We start from the raw sequence: 24,435 nt of genomic DNA, 5'->3' as shown, positions 1-24,435 counted from the left end.
CCCCAGGCTGAGTGGGACATTTTGCTTCCAGCCACCGCAGGGGAGGGGGGAAGGGGACGGAGAGGGGCTGGGGGGGGGGTTGTGTGTGCAAGCCCTGCGTGAGCAAATTGTGTGTGCAACTCTCGCACTATGGCCCTTCTGTGTGCAACCCCTGCGTGTGCACCCCTGAGTGTGTCACCCCTGCGTGTGCACCCCTGAGTGTGTGACCCCTGCGTGTGCACCCCCGCGTGTGCACTCCTGAGTGTGTGACCCCTGCGTGTGCACCCCTGCGTGTGCGACCCCTGCGTGTGCACCCCTGAGTGTGTGACCCCTGAGTGTGTCACCCCTGCGTGTGCACCCCTGCCGATGCACACGTACGTGCCAGGGGTCAGCAGCCGGGTTCACGTGCCTGTGTCATGCGTGTGCACACGTGAAGTTGCGCGCACAGCAAGCCCCACATGGGCCACCCCTCGCCACCTCCGTTCCCCCTCCACCACGGGGGGACTCGACCCCCAGACCTGTCCTCGTTGGGGTGACGGATGCCGCGATGGTGGGTGCTGGCGGTGCTGGGTGGGCCGTGCTGCCGGGCGGTGCGCGGTGTCCGGCTCCCAGCCCCGCCGGCCGGGTGCCAAATTCCTCCACCCCCACAGGAAGCCGTCGGCGCGCTCGGCGCTCACTCTGCACCGGGGCCAGGCCGGGCCGGAGGGAGGCCGGAGCGAGAAAGGGCTGGAGAAGAGAAACCAGGTCAGCCCCGAGCCGCCAGCGTCACCCTGGCAGGCAACGGCCAGCTCCTTCGAGGAAGCAGGGCGAGGATCCGGCCCCGGTGACGTCCCCTCCGGCGCGCACGGCACGCGCCAGCCGAGCCCGCGCCTGGCCACTGCTTGCTCGCTCGAGGAACCGGCTCAGCCCCACAGCCCCATCTGTGGGGTGAGCCCCAAATGGGGGCATTTTGCCTCCCCTGGGGCCTGGAGAGCCTGAGGATGAGGAGGGGCCTTCGAGGGGAGGCACCTGCTCGGCCGTTGCCACCTCAGGAGCCTCCGCCACAATGGAGGGGAGCAGAAGGGTTTGGCTCACGTGATACCTGCGCCGTCTCTCTGCGTGGTGCTCCCGTCACCGGGTACTGCTCCATCCCCGAGTGCCGCTCCGTCCCCCGGCACCACTCCATCCATGGGCACCGCTCTGTCCCTGGTTGCCACTCGCACCCCTGGGTACCCCTCACATCCCCCAGCACTGCTCCCATCCCTGAGCAATGCTCCCACCACCCAAATTGTCCTCCCACCCACAGGTCACGCTCCCGTCCCCAGGTAATGTCCCTGTCCCTGGGTACAGTGCCCATCGCCAGGTGACACTCCCACCCTGACCCATGCTCCCATCCCAGGTACTTCTCCATCCCCTCGTACCGCTCCCACCTCCGGTTGCTGCTCCCGTCCCCGGACGACGCTCCCTCCCTGGGCGCAAATCCTGCTCCCGTCCCCGCCTCCATAAATGCACCTTCCCCCCCCCCGCACTGTCCCCCTCCCTGCGGTGGGAATCCGAGGGGGTATCTGCCCTTCTCCCGCGCTCCCTCCCCTCCTCCCGGCCGTCTTTCAAACACAAACAGAGCTCAGTGGAAAATGTGACCCGCCGCGGAGCTGCAGATAACTCGAGGTCTGGCCGGGGCCAACTGGAACAGCACGGGCTTGGCTGCAGCCCCGGCTGAGCCCGCGGCCGCCGGGGGGGCCGGGGGACCCGGCGGGGGAGACAGCTCGGGACTCCCTCGCGCCTCGCTCCCTCCTGCCTCCTGCATCGCTCCTGCGCCCGGCCCCGGCCACCGCCGCGTCCCTGTGGGGATGGACACAGCGGAGGAGGCTGCTGTGGGGACACGCGGTGCTTGGGGGCTGCTGAGACCCTTCCTGGGCCCATGTCTGCACTGCGGTGGGATGGAGATGCCCAGTGATGGTGGCACAAGGGCAGGATGGAGGTGTCCAGGGATGGTGGCACATGGACAGGATGGAGATGCCCAGGGATGGTGGCTGGATGGGCAGGATGAAGATGCCTGGGATGGTGGCACATGGACAGGATGGAGGTGCCCAGGGGTGATGGTGGATGAGCAGGATGAAGATGCCTGGGATGGTGGCACATGGGCAGGATGAAGATGCCTGGGACAGTGTCTGGACACAGTGGAGATGTCCAGCAACGGCAGCACATGGGCAGGACAGAGGTGTCCAGGGATGGTGCCCGCTGACAAGGATGGAGATACCCAGGGATGGTGGCACGTGGGCAGGACAGAGATACCCTGGGATGGTGCCAGCTGGGAAGGCTGGGGATGCCCAGGGATGGTGCCGGGTGGGCAGGACAGCAGTGCCCCGTCCGCGTCCGACGGGCAGCCAGAGGTGTGTGGGCTGGGAGCAGCAGTGGTCGGAGGAGCCCGTTTGTTTCTCATTAGCGGCTCTTGGCAGGAGCTGTGGAAAAAATAGCTTCAAACAGCAGAGCTGGAAGGGAAAAGGCTGGGCTGAGGGAGGGGAGAGGGGCCGCGGTGGGGAAGGGGGGCACAGGGCCAGGCAGGGGGCAGGGAGGGGGTCGGGGGGACGCTGGCCTGGACGGGGTGCAGGGATAGGGATGGAGACACACACGGTCCCCTCTGCAGTGTCCCTGTCCCCGGGGAGCAGCGGCCAGGTCCATTTTGGGGAGCTCAGCCACGCGTGTGCTTGTGCACTCTTGTGCACGCTTATGCGCACTTGTGTACGGGGCCGGCGAGCCCAGCGTGTGCGTGCACCCGATGGCAGGAGCATTCCCAGGGAGGGGACAACAGGGACACGCGGCTGGGCACATCCATGTGCATGGCGGCGTCTCGGCCCCCCCAGCCCCCTGCTCCACTGGGGAAACTGAGGCACCCGTGTGCCCGGCGGCAGGCGCAGAGAGGAGGGCCCCGGCCGTGCCCCTCGGGAGGCTCCGGCTGCCACAGCCGGCGCCAGTTCTCACGTTTTTGGGGGACCCTGGGCAGAGCTGTTACGCAACGGCGTGTCTGGGAGCGCCGGCAGTGCCGCCAAGTCAACCAAAAGCGAGCGGGGGGAGCGCGGGAGGGGAGCGGGGAGCCCAGAGTCCACCCGGCTCCTCCCGCCTCATGGCACCATGGTGATTTGGGGGGGATGGTGGCATGTCCCCACCCTGGCGTGGCTGCGCCAGGGTGGCACCAGTGCCCGGCTGCCCTGTGACACCACCCCCTGCCGCCGCCATCCTGGGCTGGGAAACAGGCAACGGCGAGACGGGGTCATCTGGGGACAGCAGCTGGGAACGACGCTTGTCCCCGCTGCCAGTGCAGGGCTGTGCCCGCCGGACCGGTGGCACCGTGGCAGCCTTGGCAGCGAGCACAGGGCTGGCACTCCAGTCCCTGCAGGTACAGGGAGACATCGATGGGGACGGGGGGGACTCCATGTGCCGGGGAACACGTGCACATGTGTGTGCACGCGTGTGAGTGTGCAGCCCTCCCTGGTTTTGGTGCCCGCCTGCCCAGATGGGTTTGGCCACCGGCACCCACCTGGATTCGTGGCTATTTCTGCCTCCAGCCTGGATTTAATTCCATCCTGTCCGCATCAGGCATGTAATTAGGAACCCAAAAAAAGCCCCAGGAGCCCTCTCACCCCCGGGGGTGGGCACACACGCAGTGCCCTGGCCCCGGGGTGGGCATGGGGCGCAGGTCCCCGCTCACTGGCCCTGAGGGGGTGAAGGAGCCCCATGGCAGAGACCTGGCAAACTCGGTGCAGCTGGGATGGCTGGAGTTGGGGGGGGGGGTCTGACCTGGCTTGGGGGGGCTCTGCCTCAGCAGGAGGCTGATTTTTGGGGGTCCCCAATGTGGGACCCACCGGGGGCACAGGAGGACGCATGGCAGCAAATCCTTCGTTAAGCCCTTGAGCCAATTACGCCACTGGAGCCGCCCCATGGCCCGTGCAGCGAAGCCCCTGTGCCCCGGACACCATAAACCCCTTACGGGGATGATCCTGCTTATGGCAGCGCCTCGGTGCCCCATGGCCCCATCACACCCAGCACCCCGCGCCTCCGAGCCCCCCTTCTCCCCCAGCACCCTCCCCTTGTGTCCCCCTGCAGCGTCCCCTCCGCCACCACCGGCCTTTGGGCAACTCACCCGCTTGCCGCCCACCGCCTCGGTGCCGGGGGGGCACAGCCTGAGGCAGCCCCCGGCACAGCCCAGCAGCACCCGCAGCCGCCCCGGTGCAGGGCTCAGGGCACTGATCGGCTTTGGGCGGCTTATGGCCCTCAGCCGGCGCCTCGGCAGCTTCTTCACACCTGCGACACCAGCCCGCCTTCGGCCTCGCCGCCCGCTCCTCACCTTCACCTCCGCCCGGGCACCCAGCTCTGGCACGGCAGCAGGGCACGGCCAGAGGGTCTGCAAGGCCAGGCGTCCCCTGGGCCACCCCAGCCATCCCCTGAGCCACCCTGTGCATACCCTGGGCCACCCCAGGCATCCTCTGTGCCACCCCAAGTGTCCTCTGTGCCACCCCAGGCACCCCCATGCCATGCCAGGTGTCCCCTGGGCCACCCTGGGCATCCCCCGCACCACCCCATGCACCCTGTGAGCCACCCTTAAGCAACCCCTGTGCCACCCTGGGCACCCCATGTGCCACCCCATGTGCCACCCCATATGCCACCTCGGGCATCCCCTGTGCCCATTCCCCACGCACCGAGTGTGCGCTGCACACACACGTCACACACCTTGCACACACACACTACACACACACATCACACCCCCGGCACAAGCTCTGCACCCCCGGACCTTGTGCACACCCCCCGGTACTGTGCACAAGCACGTGCATGTTCCACGCGCACGCGTGTACTGCACACACACGCACCCCTCCGACCGCCCCCCAGCCGCTCCCCAAAGGGGCTGTGGGCAGGACGGGGGGTACCCGCGCCCCATGGACCCCCGGGACAGGGAGAGGGTCCGTGGGGCAGGACCGGGAAAACACCAGCCCCAGACAGGGAGCAGCGGCGGGAAGTGCAGCCCCACGGGCCGGGGTGGCCGTGGCACTGGGGACATGGGGACACGGAGCAGCGCTGGCTGCCACATCAGCAGCAGCGGGGAAGGGACCCAGCCCGCAGCTGGGAGCCAGATGGGGTGGGGAAGGGCAGCCCCAACGCGTCCCCCAGGCCAGGGACACCCAGGGAGGGCACGGGGACCCCAAGCTGAGCCGGGTCCCCCCGAGCGCCCCGAAATGGGGGAAGGAGGGATGGAAGGAGGAGTGAGGGAGGGCCTGAGGAGAGAGGGGTGGACAGAGGGACAGGGCAGAGGAGGGGGGATGGACAGAGGGGGATGAGGGGAGACGGAGCGGGGATGCAGGAGGGATGGCGGGCTGGAGGAAGGAGAGGAGCCAGGGCAGGGATGGCGTTATGAGCCCCCCCCATCCCCCCAGCCCACCCCCGGGGGGGACATCAGGACCACCCAGTCCCTGGGGACCCACTTGCACCCCCTCAGTGTGGGACCCTCGTCACCAAGGAACCCAGGCATCCGGGCTGGCAGCGGGACACCCCGGGGGGGACCATGAATCCCCCCCATGTGCAGCACCAGAGGACAGACATTCAGACAGACCAGGACAGAGCCCCCCCCATGCCCAGCACCTCAGGGAGCCCCGTCCCAGTAGCGGCACAACCTCCGCTCCCCACCCCCAGTTTGGGGGGCAGCAGCCCACAGCAGGGTGCCAGCACCCTTCGGCCTGGTGCCACCCTTAAGAAAGCCCCCAAAGTGGCCCAACTCACCCCAAATTGCCCCACCGCAGGGGTCTGCCTTGAGCCCCCACCCAGGCCAAAGTCTGCCGTGGGGCAGGGAGGGTGCAAAGGGCAGCTGGGTGCTGGGTGCAGGGAGCGGGGTGCCCGGGACACCCAGTTCCAGAGTCCAGCTGTGACAAGGAGGGTGGTGCAGTGGCGCCGGGGGATGCCAGGACGCCTGGGTTCGTTGACGGGGGGGGACAGAAGCCGGAGTCACCCCTCAGAGGGTGTCCTGCCCAGGAAGGGTCCCCAGTGATGGGGGCTGTGGGTCGGGGACCTGGGAGAGGCCCCTGTGGGTGTGGGGATAGGGCTGGGGGGGGGTCTTGAGGGGGGCAAGTACCCCTGGTGCCCGGGAGGGGGACCTGCCAGCCCCCAGCACACGCCTCTCGGTGTTCCCAGGATCATGTTCTTCATCATCATCATCATCTTCATAGCCATCACCTTCCTCATCATGATCTTCCACGTCTGCCACAAGCTCTGCCAAGACCCTGTGCCCCCCCCGTCCTATGGGGACCCCCAGGGCCCCATGCCCCCCCCGCTGGCCCCGCTGCCCGCGCTCCCCAGCCTGCCCAGTGGGGCCATCCCGGTGGGCCTGGAGCCCCCACCCTACAGCGAGGTGGGTCCCACCTGGCAGTGGGTGCTGGGTGCCCAGCTGGGCCTGGCGTGGGGGGAATGGGTGGGCTGTGGGTGATGGGGCTATGGGGTGTTGGGGGTACAAGATTATGGGGCTATGGGGTGATGGGGGCATGAGGTGATGGGTGATGGAGCCATGGGGTGGTGGGTGGTGGGGTTATGGGGTGATGGGGGTACGGGGTGCTGGGGCTGTGGGGTGGCAGGCGATGGAGCGATGGATAGCGGATGCTGGGGGTATGGGGTGACGGGTAATAGGGGTATGGGGTGATGGGGGTGTGGGGTGGTGGGTGCTGGGGCTATTGGGCTCAGCGTGGTGGCACCGGGGGACACACGAGCCCCCCCCTCATGCCCCCTCCCCTGCTCCCATGCACCCTGCCTTCCCGTGCCTCAAAGTGGGGACCCACTTCCAATGTCTTGGGTTCAGCCCTAAAGCGGGGGCGTCCTCCTTCCCCTGGGGACCCCGACATCCGTGCCACATGCACCCCCCCCCCCCCCACTGACCCCCACTCACCCTTAGGTGACGGCGAAGCCCTTCCTCTACCCGCTGCCGCAGGGGCCGTGCCCCGAATGTGGCCGTGGCCCTGGGGGTCAGCCCCCCTTCGCCACCCAGACCAACTTCTAGGAGTGACCCCCCCCCACCATGGACAGCCTGGTGGCAACACTACCCTTCACCTGGGTGGGGGGGGCATGGACCCAGGCGTCCGGATGGCCCCTCCGGGGGCCATCCGGACGCCTGGGTCCATGCGCCCCCCCGGATGCCTGGATCCACACCCCCCTCCAAACCATGCCATTGGAGTGGGGGGGGGCGGTGTTGGTTTCTCTATTTATTGTTTTAAAAAGTGTAAAAGACCTCCCTGCCGTGCTGGTTTGGGGGGGGCTGGGGGGCTCGGGGTACAGGGGGAGAAGGGGGAAGGTTCGAGGGGGGTGTCCTGCACGCCACACTGTGCCCCCCCGCTACGAGTGCACCCTGGCACTGCGTGGACCGTGCCAGGCGGGAATGTGAGCGTGTGTGAGCCGGGGCCCTATCCTTATCCCTATCCCCATCCCCACCCCTATTCCATCCCCATTCCTATCCCATCCCATTTCTATCCTTGTCCCCATTCCATCTCCATCCCTATCCCCATCCCATCCCCATTCCCATCTCACCCCCATCCCATCCCATCCCATTCCCATTCCATCCCATCCCATTTCTACCCCCATCCCCATTCCATCTCCATCCCTATCCCCATCCCATCCCCATTCCCTTCTCACCCCCATCCCATCCCATTCCCATTCCATCCCATCCCATTTCTACCCCCATCCCCATTCCATCTCCATCCCTATCCCCATCCCATCCCCATTCCCTTCTCACCCCCATCCCATCCCATTCCCATTCCATCCCATCCCATTTCTACCCCCATCCCCATTCCATCTCCATCCCTATCCCCATCCTATCTCCATCACATCCCATTCCCATCCCCATCCCTATCCCCCCCCATCCCATCCTTTTTCCATCCCCGACCCCATTCCCATCCCCATCCCTATCCCCCCCCATCCCATCCTTTTTCCATCCCCGACCCCATTCCCTCTCCATCCCTATCCCCATCCCCACCCCATCTCCACCCCATTCCATTCCCATTCCCATCCCCATCCCACCCCATCCCCATCCATCCCCATCCATCCCATCCTATTTCCATCCCCATCCCCTCCCATCCCGAGAGACGGCCCCACGCTGGTGGGACGTGGGGGTTTATTGAGTGGGCACCACGCTCCCCAGCTCGGGGACATCCCCGTCCGCTCACGCCGCTTGCCGGCCCCGGCGCCTCTTGATCTTCTTCTTGAGGAGCAGCAGGTCCAGGTAGAGCAGGCGGCCCAGGATGGCGGAGGCACACAGCAGCCCCCCGTGCAGGGCCCCCGCCAGCCCGCAGCTGAACACGTCCTGCCCTGGGGACAAGCCATGGTGGGACACAGCCACCCCCGTGGGGGACATGGCCACCACCATGGGAGGACACCCCCTGCTGCAGGGAGTCCCCTGGGGACACCGTCTGCAGCCTGGAGCTGGGCGTGGGGACATGGGGACACAGGTCCTGTACCCGTCAGGTAGAGGTTCTTCACGGGCGTGTCGGCTCTCATGGCGGCCACCACGGCCGGGCTGAAGCGGGCGACGTCGTGCTCGGTGCCGTACATCTCCCCGCGGGGAGCCGCCAGGTAGTGCTGGTTGGTGAGCGGCGACGCCGCCTCCACGAACTCCACCTGCCCGGGCAGGGGCACGGGGGGGGCTCGGGGCATGTCGGGGCGTACAAGACACCCAGGGGTGCACAGGGCACGGGGTGGGGGTGGGGGGCACAGGGCACGGGAGCACATGGGGGCACGGGTAGACCAACCCCACCAAGCAGCAGGACCCTCCACACCAGGTCCAAGCCTACCTGGGGTCACCCACCCCACGCAAAGGTCCTGGGGGCTGTGATGCCCCGTGGCTTTGCAGGGCACCCTGTCCCCCTGGGCACCCCAATCTGCAGGACACCCCATGCTGTTGGGGGCATCCCCATCGGGCACCCCAACTCCTAAGAGCACTCTGTGCCCACCACGCACATGCCTGCGGGGCACCCTGTCCCCCCAGGCACCCCAACCCACGGGGCACCCCATCCCATGCGGCACCACATCCCGCATGGCACTCCATGTCCACTCTGCGCCCAATGCCCATGGGGCACCCCAACCCTGTGGGGCACCCCATCCCACCAGGCACCCCATTCCCATGGGGTATCCCACCCACACAGGGCACCCTGTTCCCACGGGACACCTGGTCCCCACTGGGCACCCCATTTCCACTGTGCACCCATCCCTGTGGGGTACCCCAGCTCCGAAGGGGGACCCCAACCCCATGGGGCATTGAGGCCCCCCATCCCTACACATCCCCCCATTCCTGCAGAACACCCTGTCTCCACTGCACACCCTCCCTCCCGGGCACCCCACGTGGCAGGGGACACCGTGGGGACCCCCGTCACCTTGTCGCGGAGGTGGGGGAAGCGCTGCAGTGCCCGCTCCAGCAGCCGCTGGGCGATGGCCAGTTTGTACTGCTGGTAATCGGGGCCACGGTGCTTGGCGCGGGTCCCAGCCCACTCCTCGAACCACTCGTACCGCGCCATGGTCAGGATGGTCATGCACGACCGGCCTGCGAGGATGGGGGTGACAATCGGCGACAACCCCTGGCCCATTGTGGGGGACCCCGGTGCCGGTGTCAGCCCAGGACATGGCGGTGGTGGCAGTACCCACCCCGTAATCCCAGCCGCTGGGATTAAGGAGCCTCTGAGCCCGCAAAGCCGAGTGGATCAGGGCTGCAGAGAGGGGGGGGGACGCAGGGGGCCCCCCCACCCCGTACCTGGGTGCCGCTGCTCATAGGTGGGGTCCTTGGCAGCGGGGAAGGTGATGAACATCATGGCCAGGTTGTCGGGGACATCATCGCGGCTCAGGGAGGCGTAGTGGGTCATCCTGCGGGCAGAGCCGGCCACGCACCCATCGTGCACCCACCATCCACCCAACCCACCCACCACGCACCCACCGTGCACCCACCACCCACCCCAACCCACCATACACCCACCCTCACCTCCGTGCACCCACCCTGCACCCACCATGCACCCCCCCCCCATCGTGCACCCAACCCACCAGGCGCCCGCCCCACCCACCGCGCCCCCACCCCGGGGTGCCCGGGGGGTCCCTCACATGCCATCCAGGTCGTTGTGGGGGTAGATCCAGAAGTTGGTGGCCGGCAGGGCCAGCTCAGCCGCGCTGCCCCGCAGCCCCACAAACACCAGGAAGGAGCCCATGCCGTGATGCACCATGGCCAGGCGGGAGCAGACGCCTGCAGGGACACGGGTGACAACATGGGAGATGATGTCCCGTCCTTGCGGAGGGCATGCCGGGGGTGACAGGGATATGGGGATGCTGGGGACACTGGTGATGCTAGGGACACAGGCATGCTGGGAATGTGGGGATGCCGGGGACACCAGGGATGCTGGGGACACACAGATATTGGGGACACCGGGGATATGAGGTACAAGGCAATGCTGGGGACACCGGTGATGCTGGAGACGCAGGGATGCTGGGGACACCAGGCATGTGGGGATGTGAGGGACATGGGGGTGGTGGGGACATGGGGACCTGGGGATGCTGGGGACACCAGGGATGCAGGGATGTCGGGGACTCTGGGGATGCCCTGGACATTGGGGACACTGGTGATGCTGGGCATGCAGGGATGCTGGGGACACTGGGGACAGCAGGGATGCAGGACATGGGGACACGGTACCTGGGTGGCTGCGGAGCTGGGGGGGCAGCAGCTTGCTGAAGGTGTTGAAGACGCCGGCGTCGGAGATGACGAGGGGGGCGAAGATCTCCACCTCCTCCTCGCTCGGCCCCTTCTGCACCACCACCCCTGGGAGGCGTGGGGGGGGTAAGGGCGGGCGCGGGGCACTGCCACCCTGTCCCCGTCCAGTGTCCCCCCTAGGGCAGGGGGCCGGGGGTCAGCGCTCACCCACAGCGGTGCCGGCGGAGGAGACGAGGATGCGGGTGACGGGGGCGCGCACCAGCACGGCCCCCCCCGCGCGCTCGATGAGGGGCGCGATGTGGAAGGCGATCTCGCTGGCCCCCCCCCGCGGGTACCAGGCCCCCCGCTGGTAGTGGTGCACCATCAGCACGTTCACCATGAAGCTGGAGTCCTGTGGGGCCGTGCCTGGGGACAGCGGGGACAATGAGGGGGAACGCGGGCACAGCCAGACCCTGCCTCAATGTGGGGCAGCCCTTCCCTATCGTGACATGGCCTCCCCTGTCGCGATATGGCCCTCCTTATCATGATACAGCCATCCCCTATCATGATACAGCCCTCTTCCATCCTGACATGGCCTCCCCTATTGTGACACGGCCCTCCTCATCATGATACAGCTGTCCTCTATCACGTTACAGCCCTCCTCTAGCACGACATAGCATCCCTTGTCACGACATGGCTCTCCCCGTCACGATACAGCCCTCCCTTATCATGATGGTGCCATCCCCTATGGCCCTCCTTTATCGTGACACAGCCCTCCTCTATCGTGACACAGTCCCCTAGTGCAACACAGCCCTCCTCCATCACGACGGCGCATTCCCCTGTCACGATGGTGTGCTCCCCTATCACGACATGATCCTCCTCTATTGCAACGGTGCCCTCTCTATCGCGACAGCCCCCTGACCGTAGAAGAGGTAGCTGAGCAGGGCACGCAGGTCACGGTCGCCTGTCAGCCGGGCCACAGCCTCGCTGTGGCTGGTGGCCGCCATGCGGAAGACGGGCGAGATCCAGTAGATGAGGCTGGTGCGGACCAGGAAGGTGGCCAGCCACCGCGGCACCATCTTCAGCACGGCCAGCAGCGCCACGTGTCGGGAGGCCATCTGCGCTGGGACCGGCCCCACGTCACCCCCGGCCACCTCCATGGCCACCGCCACACCACTGCCACCACTATGTCCTCACGACTGTCACTGCCGGGACCCCAGCACCACCCGTGTCCCCAGGACCCATCCCCACCGTGCCCACCCCCCATGTCCCCACTGTCCCCATCATGCCCAATGCCTGCATCCCCAACAAGCCCATCGCCTGTCTTCCCTCCATGCCCATCACTTGTGTCCCCACCATGCCCATCTCTCTTGACCCCAACGTTCCTACTGCCCCTTCCCCACCATGACCATCACCCACGTCCACCCATCACCCACGTCCCCACCACGCCCCCACCCAGACCCACCAGTGCCACCACCACCATCCCCATCCCCACACGTCCCAGGCTGCCCAGTCCAAGCCGGAGGGATCCCAGCCCCACACCCTGGGGACACGCCACCACCCACAGGAGGGTGTCCCCAGTGACTCCCACCTTGGAGAGCCTCATGAACTCCTTGATGGCTGCCTTCTCGGTAGGGAACTGCTCCTCCAGGGCGGTGGCGAAGGCCACCTTGCCAGCACGGAGCTGGTAGCGCCGGGGACCCAGGGACACCTCGTCGTAGGGGTCGGGCAGGCGCTGCCAGCAGAGCTGCCCGTCCGTCAGCTGGTCCAGCGCCACACGCAGCATGCTGCCCTCGTGCATCTGCCCCACGTAGTGGATGCCTGCGGGCCCCCGTGGGTCAGCGGGACAGGGGGCTCGGGGGCTGGACTGTCCGCCCCCAGGGGACACGCGGCAGGAGCCCCCCGGAGTGGCAGGTGGGGGAATTAAGGGTTTAACCTTCGTCTGCTGCGGGTCGCTGTGGGTCACTGCGAGAGGCAGTGGGGTGGGCTGCGAGCGTGGCACACACACTGCACGCACGCACTGCACACACGCTGCATGCGAACAGCATGAGCATTGCATGCACGCACTGCACACACACTACATGCACACAGCACGCATGTTGCATGTGCACACTGCACGCACACACACTGCGTGCAAATTGCACGGGCGTTGCATGCACGTATGCTGCATGCGAACAGCATGTGCGTTGCCACTCACTGCGCGCACGCTGCATGTGCACAGTGTGAATGCGCTGTGGGCTGTGCACACAACACACACTGCACACTGCGAACACCAATGGTGTGCAAACAGCGTGCTCACTGCAAGAACCGCAGGTGCTGCGTGCACACACGCCGCTTGCAACCAGTGCAGGCACACGCGCTGCACACAAACGGTGCGTGCACTGCAAAAACACTGCAGGCACTGCACACACACACTGCCATACCTGCATGGCGCACGCTGTAAACACGCACAGACACCACACGTGTGTGCGCACAGTGCACATGACGCACACGCGTGTGCACACGCGCTGACTGAACGTGCAAACAGGGCAGGCCAGACACACTGCGTGCACACAGGCGCTGCATGCACGCACCGCGCACACACACCCTGCAACCCCACTGCACAGGGATGTGCGGGGGACAACCAGCCCGCGGACACACGGCAGGGTGGGTGACACCCGTCGTGCCTGCACTCGCGGAGCTACACCCACACGCTGCCTGCACACACCCGCACACTGCTTGTACGCACCCACACGCTGCCTGTCCACACACACGCTGCCTGCAGACGCCGCACGCTGCCTGCGTGCACAGACACACGGTACATGCACACACCTGCGCGCTCAGGCACAGGCAGGCAGCTGGGCGCCGAGGCGGGGGTGCTGGTGGCGCCAGGGTGCCGAGCTGGGGGTGCCGGGGGTACCGGTGGTGCCGGGGGGTCCTTACCCACGTCGAACTCGATGCCGTGCTCCTGGAAGGTGTGGCAGCACCCCCCTGCCTGGTCGTGCTGCTCCAGCACCAGCACCCTCTTGCCCACCTTGGCCAGGGTCCCCGCCGCCGCCAGGCCCCCGATGCCGCTGCCGATGACCACCGCGTCCAGCTGCGCCGGCACCCGCTGGGCGCTGAACCCTGCGCACACGCGTGTGCCTCAGCCGCCCTCCTCGCACGGGCGTGTGCCGAGGGACAACGGGACCGACAGACGGCACCCAGCACTCACCCCGTTTGAGGACCTTGTCGCGAGCGCGTGTGTCCGTCACCAGCGGACGGGGTGGCCCCGGGGGTGGCCGGGCAAAGGGGTTGCCGGCTGGGGCTAAGAGCCGGTGGGCCACCAGCCCCAGCGCCAGCGTGCCCAGGGCCAGCAGCAGCAGCAGCGTGGCCCACATGGCTGCCGCCACACACAGCACCTTAGAGACACCGCACCGTCCAGCCCCGCACCGTGCAGCCCCGGAACCTTATAGCCCGGGAGCTTATAGACACGGCAGCTTATGGAGATTATAGCCACGCCGCCTTCGAGCTGCAGCAGCTTACAGCCGCCGCAGCTTAAAGCCACAGCACCTTATAGTCACGGCACCTTATAGCCAGGGCTCCCTATGGCCACGGCAGCTCACAGCTGAGGGGGGCACAGAGCAGGGTCCCGGGGGCAGGCGTGGTCCCCCCCCACCTTCACTCCTCAGCGGCGGTGCTGGGACACGGGCCAGGCCCGGGGGTGGCAGGGCGCGTGCACGCACACGGGTGGTGCACACACGTGTGCATGGGGTGGGGGGGGGTGAGATACTGGGGTGTGTTGGGTGTTGCGCACACACACACGTGCGTGCACACATGCAGCTGTGCAAATGCATGCACGCTCACGCTGGTGTGACACACGCACACGTACACACCTGTGCAAGCAAGCTGTACACACACACACACAGGCTAACACCTGCACACCACACACACACACCGCCGTGCAAACACACGCTTGCACACCCCTACGCACCTCCCCACAGACAAGCCCCTACACACAGACCCCCCCGCGCGTGTGCACACCCCCGCACCCCCCAGCTCTGCTGCCTGCAGCTCTGCTGACCTCTCCCGGCAGCTCCGCGGAAGGGCTGTGTGTGCAACACACACACACACCCCCCCGAACCCCCAACACCCAAATCCCCCAGCACCCACAACCACCAACCCCAAATAGAGCCACGTGTGCGCACGCACGTGTGTGCACGCACACGAGCACACACACACTCTCTCACGCTCACACCCCCCCCCAGCCCCACAAACACCCTCCAAGCACCAAACTGGTGCAAAACACTGATCTGCAGAGAAAAAAACCCACATCAGGACCAGGTGGGAGAGGGCCGGGGTGGGGCAGAGGTGACACCGGTGACAGCAGTGACACCATGTCCCCCCCCAAGGGGTGCCCCAGCCCCAGCTGGATTCAGCCACAAGGGACAGACCCGCTGCTTTTCTCTCCTTTATCTTTAATAAAAGTCACAGCGAAGTACCAAAAAGGAGCAACCTGGGGACGGGAACAGGGGGTGGCTGTGGCAGGGGGGCCCCGGGGCAGGAGGGAGGGGGGCACATGCGTGCACACACATCTGCATGTGTATGCCCTGCACTCCCCGTGTCCCCGTCCCTCGGGGTCATCCCATGGCAACCCCCCGCCAAAACCTCCAGCAGTACCCCAGTGAGCCCCCAGCCACAGCCCCTCCCTCCCCCGGGGTTAATTACAGGGTTAATTAAGAGTTAATTACAGATGGAACACACATGGGCAGGTGGTCTCAGGGGGGTTATTGCTACCTGGGAGTGGGTGACAGGGGGCACAAGGGACAGAGAGCGACCCCGACCCCAGTCAAGGTGAAGGGGGGGTCCCCAGGGGCGGGGGGAGGGCTGCAGCCCGGGGGTGGGGTAACCCAGGACACCTGGGTCCTCAGCAGCTTGTGGGGCTCCAGCTGGGTGTGACCCCCCCCCATCACACACCCCCACCTCAGCCCTGGGGTCCCAACCCACGCCCCAGGATGGGGTCTGCTTCCCCATGGGGAAACTGAGGCACGAGGCTACGAGGGGCCAGAGCTGCGCGGTGCCAGGGGACCCCCACCCTCCCCGTGCCCCCCAGCTCACAGTGACCCCAGCTGGGGGGGCGGGGGGCACATTCCCCAGAGACAAAACGAGGAGGGGGTGAGATTTTGGCAGTGAATAGCTGTGTGAGTGCTGGGCACAGTTGGGGGGGGTCTGTCCCCCCCAATGGGACCCCACCGGCCGCTTCTGCCTCCCCCCCCTAAATCTGGGTCCGAGTAAGAGGAAGAGACAGGCCCGGTTTGGGTAAGGGGGGGCGAGGCTCTGCAGAAAGCCAGCCCCTGCCCCCCCGGTGCTGAGCACAGCAAGCTCATCACACCAGTGAGACGGCAGAGGCACAACCGCCCTCCTCTCCCTGCAGCCCTTCTAGGGGGTGGAAAACGAGGGTGGCGGGGAGCCCCTTGGGACGGGGGGGGGGCACTAGTAGACCCAGCTGACGGGCACCCACTGGGGCTGGGCGCGCAGGCGGTCCATGGCCTCCCGCAGCCGCCCAAAGGTGCGCTCCAGGTCGTCGTTGGTCAGGCTGAGGTCAAAGTAATGGCCATAACCGCGCTGGATCCGGTCGCTCTCCTCCACCGTCCGCTTGGCGTCTGCCTCCTGCCCCGCACAAACCCTGCCTCAGTTTCCCTATCGTTCCCCCCACCCCACCTTGTCCCACCCACCCTGGGGAGGGGACCCACCGTGAGCTGCTTGGTGCCCACACCGCTCTCCAGCGCTGCCCGGTTCATGGCCCGCAGTGTCTCAGGGCCAGGAGCTTCGATGAAGACCACATATGGCACGAATTCAGCCGTTCTCAGCACTTTCACTGCCTAGGCGGGAGGGGACGGCGCTGAGCCCTGGCAATGGGGCAGCCCCAGCCACCCCCTTGATGTGTGTCCCCCCCGCCGGGTCCCCTACCTGAGGGTTGACATCCAGGATGCACATCTTGCCGGCCTCCACCACAGCACGAATGGAGTCGATCTTGGTGCCGTAGAGGTTGCCCTCGTACTCGCCATGCTCCAGGTACCGCCCGGCCTTGATGTCCGCCTCCATCTCCCCCCGTGACACAAAGCGGTACCCATGCCCGTCCTTCTCGGTCTCCTTCGGCTTCCGCGACGTGTCTGCCCGGGGACGGCCCGTCAGTGTCCCACCCCGGGGACACTCACAGCCCACGGGGACGGCCACAGGGCTGCAACATTGCGCCCGCACGCCCAGGGGTGCAATCCCCTGGTGCTGTGCAGACTGGGAGGTGCCGGGGACAGTGACGCTCATGGGGGATGGTGATGCTTGCAGGGGACAGGGATGCTGGTGGGGACAGGGATGCTGGTGGGGACAGGGATGCTGGTGGGGACAGGGTTGCTCGCAAGTGACAGGGATGCTCAAGGGGGACAGGGATGCTTGCACGGGACAAGGACGCTGGTGGGGACAGGGATGCTCTTGGGTATAGTGATGTTCATGAAGATGGTGACTGTCACAGGGCACAGGGGATAGTGATGGGACAGCGCTCGTGGGAACGATGATGACTGCAAGGGACAGTGATGCTGGTGAGGGATGGTGATGCTCACGGGGTCAGTGATGGTGGCGGGGACACGGGGACACTCACAGGGGATGGTGGTGCCATAGCGCGCCTGGTCCGACATGATGAGCTTGTTCTTGAGGCTGCGGCGCCCCACGCCCTGGGCGCCGATGAGCACCAAGGTTTTCCGGCGGAAGGGGGGCATGCGGGCCACCTCCTCGTAGATCAGCAGCTCGTGGCGGTCGAACTCTGGGCAAGGGACAGGGTTGTCACCCATGGCAGGACCCCAGACCAGGTGCCATGGGGACCCCAGGGCACCACACCCTGTCAGGAGCCACTGCGAGCCTGCCACGGGCACGGCCTGGGGACCGTCTCCCCTTCCCTGCGGGAATGCCACTGGGGGACACTCACCAGCATTCTTTGTCGTCAGGTACATCATCCTCTTCTTCCTCTTCCCGCTGAGGCTACCACACAGGGCCCCTGCCGAGGGCACGGGGGCTGGCTGAGCTGGGGACGGGGACAGGGACAGTGCCGTGGCACAGGGACAGTGCCATGGGAGCTGGGACCTGCCACCGGGGCAGCACCATGGGGACATCACCTGGGGAGCTGGGGACCTGCCACGCGGGCAGTACCACGGGCACGGGGACAAGGCCATGGGGATATTGCCACGGGGCACAGGGGACCCGCCGTGCTCCCCCTCGGGAGGTGACCACCTGTCCCCCCGCCCCCCTGGGGCCACATCCCCGCCGGGGGCCGGGGGCTCCGTACCGGAGGTGGGGGCCACCTCCGCGTCCCGCTTGACAAAGGCCTTGCGCTTCTCCTCCAGCAGCTGGCTGGGCACCAGCCCCGCGCTGCCACCCTCCACGTGGCATGCCTGGGGGGACAGTACCATGCATGGGAACCCCAGCCCCACGGGTCCCCCCCTAGCCCCACAGAGACTGCCCCCCCAGCTCCCAGGGACCCTCCCCAGCCTTCCAAGCCCCACAGGGACCCCCTTGGGCTCCCAGGAACCTTCCCCAGCCCCAGGGACCCTCCAGCTCCAGGGACTCCACACCCTCACAAGAACCCTCCCCTCTTCCAGGGACCCCCCCCCAGCTCCCAGAGATGCCCCCCCTCAGCTCCTGGGACCCCTCCCCAGCCACAGGGACACTACCCCCCAGCTCCAGGGACTCTCCCACTTCCGAGGGACCCCTCCCAGCTCCCAGGGACACCCCCAACCCCAGGGACCTCCCCCTCACCTCCAGGGACACCTCCAGCCCCACGAACCCTCCCCACCTCCCAGGGACCACCCGAGCTCCAGGGACCCCCCCCCAGCTCCCAGAGATCCCCCTGACCCTCCGTGGACCCCAACTACCAGGGAGACCACCAGGAGGGGGACAAAGGGCCAGGACCCCCCCACCTCCTGCCCCCAGGACCCCCCTTGACCTGCCACCAGTTGGGGTCATCCTGGTTGACGATCTGCAGCAGGTCACCGGCAGTGAACTTGAGCCCGGCCTCCTTGCAGGGGATGAGGCTGTCGGTGGCTGGGTCGTAGTTGAAGTGACACTTGACAAAGACCTGGGGACCCGGGGGGTGACCAGGGGGGGCAGCCGCGGGACGCCTGGGTTCCCCGCTCCGCATCGCCCGGCTGGTGCCAGCCTGTGCCTCGGTTTCCCCAACATGCCCGTGGGGAATGCCGGAGCCGTGCCATGCACACACACGCACATGCGTGTGCACCCCGCTAGGCACCCCCCCCGCCCCGGTGCTCTCCTGCCACCCGGTGCAGCCAGGCACGGACGGCACCTGCGCACACGCAGGCGGTGGCGGCAGCGGCAGCTGCGCCCCACAGGAGACCCACAGCAGCACCCACACACAGCCCCACGCCCACACACAGGCACACGCACACGCCCAGCACCGCCGCCGCCGCCCCCACGATGGCACACATGGGTGCGGGAGAGTGCGGGGACAACCGCGTGTGCTGGCACACGGGACCCCCATCCGGCACTGGCGGCAGCAGGGTCAGCCTGGCACAGGGACACGCGGTGCCAGGGGACGCAGTGACAGCACTGCTTTGTCCCCAGAGAGTCAGGGTGATGCGCTGGGCTGGCACGGGAAGGGGGGGGACAGGGCACCCTTTGCCACCCAGATCCTACCATGGGGATGGGAACAGGGACAGGGCAGGGATGGGGACAGGGCAGGGATGGGGACAGGGCAGGTGCCACCGCAGCCGGGTGCCCTCACCAGTGCCGGGAGACGTATCAGGAGATGAGGCACATGGCAAGGGGACAGGGGGAGGTGGGGCACATGAGCATGGGGATGTTGCCAGGGCGGCACGGGGACAACCCAGGCATGGGGACACAGAGATGGGGGGACACAGGCACAGAGCAGGGTGACCCCCGGGCAGGGTGCTGGGGGCAGACGTGGGGGCGCAGATGTCGGAGTGCGGATGTGGGGGCGCAGAAGTGGGGGGGTACCTGCCGGGGCGGGTGGGGCTCCTGGTAGCTGGGCAGGATCTTGAGGACAACGCTGCCGCTGGCATGGCGCAGGCTGTCCTGCAGCGCCCGCGGGTCGCTGCCCACCTCCCGCCCGTTCACCTCCCGGATGACGTCTCCCACGTGCAGCAGCCCCTGCTGTGCCACCATGCCACCGTGCAGGATGCGGGCGATGACCAGCTCCCCCCGCTCCACCCGGAACGTCACCCCCTAGGGGGCATGGCCCCGCGTCAGCTCCACGCTGCTGTCCCCAGCGCAGCGTCCCATGCCACCCACCCAGCACCCGCACGTGCCCCCAGCAACGTCCCAGCACCCCGCGATGTCCCCAGCACCCTGCAATGCCACCAATGTCCCCAGCACCCTGCGGTGCCCCAGCACCCAGCAATTCCCCCGGCACCCCGCGACACCCCGGCACCCCGCAATGCCCCGCATGACCCCAGCAACCTGCCACGTCCCCAACGTCCCCAGCACCCCACAATGCCCCACATGTCCCCAGCCCCCCACAACGTCCCCAGCCCCCTCCGACACCCCCAGCACCCCGCTGCGCCCCGGGCTCGGGCTCACCAGGTTCTCCCCAGCCGTCTTGCGGATGCCCACCATGCGCACGGCGTCGGGGGGCACCGGCTGGTTGTTGAAGGCCGGGTCCAGGATGGGGCTGGGCGGGGGGGTCTCATAGCTCTTGGAGGCCACCGAGTCGTGGGTCTCCAGCAGGGACTGCAGGGCAAGGGGGGGAGGACTGTCACGCCCGTGTCAGCCACCCCCTCACACACGCGTGTGGCGGGGGGAGCTTCGCACACCCACCTGGAAGTGGGGCTCGCGCAGGATGCGGGCCAGCTCGGCGGCCGCGCTGTCCTGCCGCGCCAGGTGCCCGATGTCCCGCAGGATGTCCTGCACCAGCTCCAGGTTGTCCCCCCGCACCGCCTCCAGCTTCGTCTCCTCCAGCCGCTCGTGCGCCTGGGGGGGCCGTGGCGGGGATTAGGGACTCCCCTCGCCGGTAATACCCCCTGGCACGGGGCAGGGGTCTGGCACGGCCCGGTGTGCACACACACGTGAGCACACACATGAGCACACATGTATGAGTGCAAACATGAGCACACGCACATGAGCACACACGAGCACACACACAAGTATACACACACGAGCACACGCGTGTCCTCTGCACACACACAGCATCCTGCACACACACACACGTGCAATCCTGCCCTTCCGGATGCACACACGTGCACACCCTCGCGTGCACCCTTGTGCACACACATGTGCACACACATCACCATGCCAACCCATGCACACACATACCATTGCACAACTGCGTGCACGTGCAAATACACACACTGGTAAACACACAGGATGTGGGGCCAGCCACACGCACCCCCCCAGCACAGCCAGCGGGTGACACACACGTGCACACACACTCGCGCACACCCAGCACCCTCCCCAGCCCCTGCCCTCTCCCCCACGCTGAAACACGGCCCACACACACACGGGTGTGCACACATGCATGTGCAAACATGCATGCTCACTTCCATGCATGCACATACACGTGTGTGCAAACGTCTGCACACACCTCCCTGCATGCACACCCACATGCAAGCATGCACACATACGCACGTGTGCACATTGATGCATGCACGCACATGTGCATGTGTGCGCCCACAAACATGTACGTGCATACGTGCATAGGCATGTACACACACACACGTGCAATCATGCACAGACACCCACCTGCATGCACACATGTACCTGTGAGCACATATCCATGTGTGGACACACGCGTGCAAACACCCATGTACGTGCATGCATACACGTGCGTATACATACACGTATAAGCGTGCAGACACCTCCCCGCACGCACACACACACATGTCCGAGCATATATCCATGCCTGCACACACATGTGCATGCACACACACACGTACACGCATCGACACACATGTGCATCTTCCTCCACGCAACGCAGGCACACGTGTGCACACACCCCCACGCTCGTGCATTCATACACACGTGCCCACCCACCCACGCACACCCCCCCTTGCTCCCACATCCCCCCCCGCCCGTGTCCCCACTCGCTGCCACCTGCAGCAGGGGCCGGGGAGGGGACACGGTGCCACCCCCGCGCCACTGTACCTTCGCCAAGGACCTTACTATTGGGCTCTCCATGATGCCGCGGAGGAAGATGAGGTCCAGGTCGGCCGCCCCCGGGGCGCCGGGGAGCCCCATCAGGTTGTCCAGGACCTGCTGCATGGCTGGGGGGGAGGCGCAGGGACACGGGGGCGGGGGGGGAACATGGGGGCACGGAGGGCGTGGGGGGGACACGGCAGGAGAGAGCAGCAACGTGGGTGAAAGTCACACACAGCCCAGGGGGTGATCGTCGTTCCCCCCCTCCCATCCTGCCCCCCTCACCCCCCGGTTACGGGACCTGGCGGGGAATGGGGGGGGTGGCGTGGGGGGGCCTTGGGAGCAGGGGACCCCCCCCGATTCTACAGGAAGGACAGACACTTGGATGTGCCCCCCGCCCTCCCCCAGCATCATCACCCCACCTTGCCAGGCTGGGGGGCCATGGGGCATCGCACCCCCCATTGGAGCAGGAGCCCCCTGACACCTCGGGGTGGGGGGGGGGATAAGGTCTAATCCTGGCTGCTCAGGACGACAGCCCCCCCCCCCGTGCCTCAGTTTCCCCAGCTGAGGAGCACCCCCCCACCCCGTGCAAAGACCCCACCCGCACAGGGACCTGCTGACTCCTCAAATCCACCCCCCCCAGGCAACCCCCGGGTCTCCCCCCCCGGTACCTGCCAGGAGACGCATTGCACCCCCAGAGAGCCCCCCCTAAAGCCAGCACTCTGGGGAGGCTGTCCACTTTGGGGGTGGGGGGTGTCCTCTGAAGCCCCCCGGAGAGGGGGGATATTCCCCACATCCGCTACATGCAGCAGCTGGGGGGGTGCCATGGAAATAGGGGTGCAATACCGCCGGGGTGGTTGCGCACTCCAAGGCGGGGGGGGGCGGTGTGCAATGCGATTGAGGGGGGGGTGCCTGCAATGCCACTGGGGGGACTGCAATAAAATTGGGGGTTGCAGTGCACTTGGGGGGGGGAGGGGGTTGCAACGCGATTGGGGGGGGGGTTGCAATGCACTTGTGGGGGGGTTGCCACGCGATTCGGGGGTGCGTGCAATGAAACTGGGGGGGGGTGTGCAATAAAACTGGGGGGGGTGCACTGCATCCGGGAGCCGCTGCGCTGCGAGAGGCTGCGCTGCAATGGCGGGGGATGCTCGAGACGCAGCCGGGGGGAGACACACGCACGCAACCCTGACACCCCCCCACCCCCCATATCTGGGGGGTCACGACATGACCCAAGAGCCCCCTCCCATCCCCCATCCCCCATCTCCCCCCACCCCATCCCCAAACACCCCCCAGCCCCCGGCGAGGCATCACACCCCCCCCCCCCGGCGCCTCCCCCCCCACGCCCGTGTTTCGTCCCGTCCGCCCCCCGCGTACCTTGGGGGCCCAGGGGGGCGACGGGGGGGGCCGTGGCGGGCGGCGGGGACCCTCCGCCGGGGCCGCTCATGGCTGCGGGCGGCAGAGCCGGGCCTCCCGCCCCCCCCCCCCCCCCCCCCCCCCAGATCCGGGTACCGCCGCCCCCGCCCGCGGCCCCCCCCGGCCCGCGTGGGCCCCCCCCACCCCCGGCCCCGATCGCCCGGGGCCTTGCACGCGCGTGTGCACGCTGGCCTTGCGCACGTGAGCCGCGCGTGTCGGCCCACGCGTGCGCAGCCCCCCCCTTGCACACCTGGGGGTGCGCTCACACGCGAGCTAACGCACGCGCCTCTGCGTGCACACGCGTGTGAGCAACCATATGCACGCGCGGGGGCAGACACACGTGCACAGCCACGCACCTCTGTGCACACGCGTGTGCGTGAGCGTGCACAGCCCTGCGCACCCCCGGGCACGCGCAACACCCCTGCGCGCTTGCACACGCGTGTGCAGACCCCGCGCGCGCCTCCGCACCCGCGCGTGCACACGTGCCGATACCGCACGCACCCCCCGGGTGTGCTCACACTCGCGTGCAAACCCACGGGCACGGCCCCCCCCGCTTGCACACTCACACGCGCTCCCCCCGTGCGTGCTCACCAGTGGGACCCCCCCGCACGCCGCCACGCAGCCTCCCGGCGCTCGGGAAGGAGGGGGGGGCGACAACGGGGGTCGGCCCCTTTAAGGGGGGGGCGCGGGTCCGCGCAGTTGCCATGGCAACCGGGGGGGGCGGCCGGGGAGCACAGCGCTGGGGGGGCGCGGATTTAAAGGGACCGCGTCCCGCTCGTGTGCACACACACGCACACGCGTGAACACGCGCACGCCGGTTCCTCCCCCCGCGCAGTGCCCCCCCGCCCCACACCGCCCGCGCAGGAACGACCCCCCCACACTTGCACACGCGGCACCAGGCCTGAGTGCGCCCCGTGCACACGCTTGTGCGAGCCCCACAGCCCCCGGCACACGCACCCTGTGGGCCCAGCACAAGCCACCACCCCCTCGCACCCGCACACCCGGGTGGGGCTGCACACGCGTGTGACCATGTGCGCGCGAGCCCCAGGTGCGCGTGCAAGCCCCGTGCGTGTGTGCGAGCCCCGTCCTGGTGAACACTCACCTGTGGCGGAGCTGGGGGCGGCCACCGGCATCTCGGCACGCTGCGGGCACAGCAGGGCACGCGTGACTGGCACCGATGGGGACGGAGACAGGGACAGCTGCGCAGGCGTGCGGTGGCCTGTCACGCTCGGCCACCCCCATGGACATGGGCGCATGTTTAC

At 67.4% G+C, this 24,435-nt stretch overlaps 2 protein-coding genes across 11 annotated transcripts; both read right to left on the bottom strand.

Annotated features, from left to right (window-relative positions):
* Window positions 1-8,100: 8,100 nt before the first annotated feature.
* On the bottom strand, window positions 8,101-14,611 carry LOC134524612 (all-trans-retinol 13,14-reductase-like). The gene is made up of 11 exons (XM_063354785.1): window positions 13,842-14,611; window positions 13,571-13,753; window positions 12,240-12,469; window positions 11,571-11,766; window positions 10,877-11,074; window positions 10,652-10,777; window positions 10,069-10,207; window positions 9,728-9,837; window positions 9,354-9,520; window positions 8,442-8,601; window positions 8,101-8,292 (listed from the first exon to the last, which is right to left on the bottom strand). Exons 1-11 carry the CDS (start codon window positions 14,005-14,007, stop codon window positions 8,147-8,149), a joined length of 1,821 nt encoding a protein of 606 aa, XP_063210855.1. The 5' UTR covers window positions 14,008-14,611; the 3' UTR covers window positions 8,101-8,146.
* A 453-nt stretch (window positions 14,612-15,064) lies between these two features.
* Window positions 15,065-24,398, bottom strand: MPP2 (MAGUK p55 scaffold protein 2). 10 transcript variants are annotated; one of them, XM_063354632.1, is made up of 12 exons: window positions 24,276-24,398; window positions 21,770-21,888; window positions 20,447-20,599; window positions 20,210-20,359; window positions 19,628-19,855; window positions 18,600-18,731; window positions 17,943-18,048; window positions 17,586-17,681; window positions 17,262-17,423; window positions 16,577-16,779; window positions 16,360-16,488; window positions 15,065-16,276 (listed from the first exon to the last, which is right to left on the bottom strand). In XM_063354632.1, exons 1-12 carry the CDS (start codon window positions 24,304-24,306, stop codon window positions 16,100-16,102), a joined length of 1,686 nt encoding a protein of 561 aa, XP_063210702.1. In that variant the 5' UTR covers window positions 24,307-24,398; the 3' UTR covers window positions 15,065-16,099. The 10 variants fall into 10 exon arrangements, with proteins under 10 accessions (XP_063210702.1, XP_063210703.1, XP_063210704.1 ...); XM_063354633.1 differs by having other exon boundaries at window positions 21,788-21,888; XM_063354634.1 differs by having other exon boundaries at window positions 17,586-17,654; window positions 24,276-24,342.
* Window positions 24,399-24,435: the final 37 nt, after the last annotated feature.

The sequence above is a fragment of the Chroicocephalus ridibundus genome, chromosome 17 (assembly GCF_963924245.1).
Source record: "Chroicocephalus ridibundus chromosome 17, bChrRid1.1, whole genome shotgun sequence".
Taxonomy (NCBI): domain Eukaryota; kingdom Metazoa; phylum Chordata; class Aves; order Charadriiformes; family Laridae; genus Chroicocephalus; species Chroicocephalus ridibundus.
Note: the sequence above shows the minus strand (reverse complement) of the source record. Positions and strands in the feature narration are given on the sequence as shown.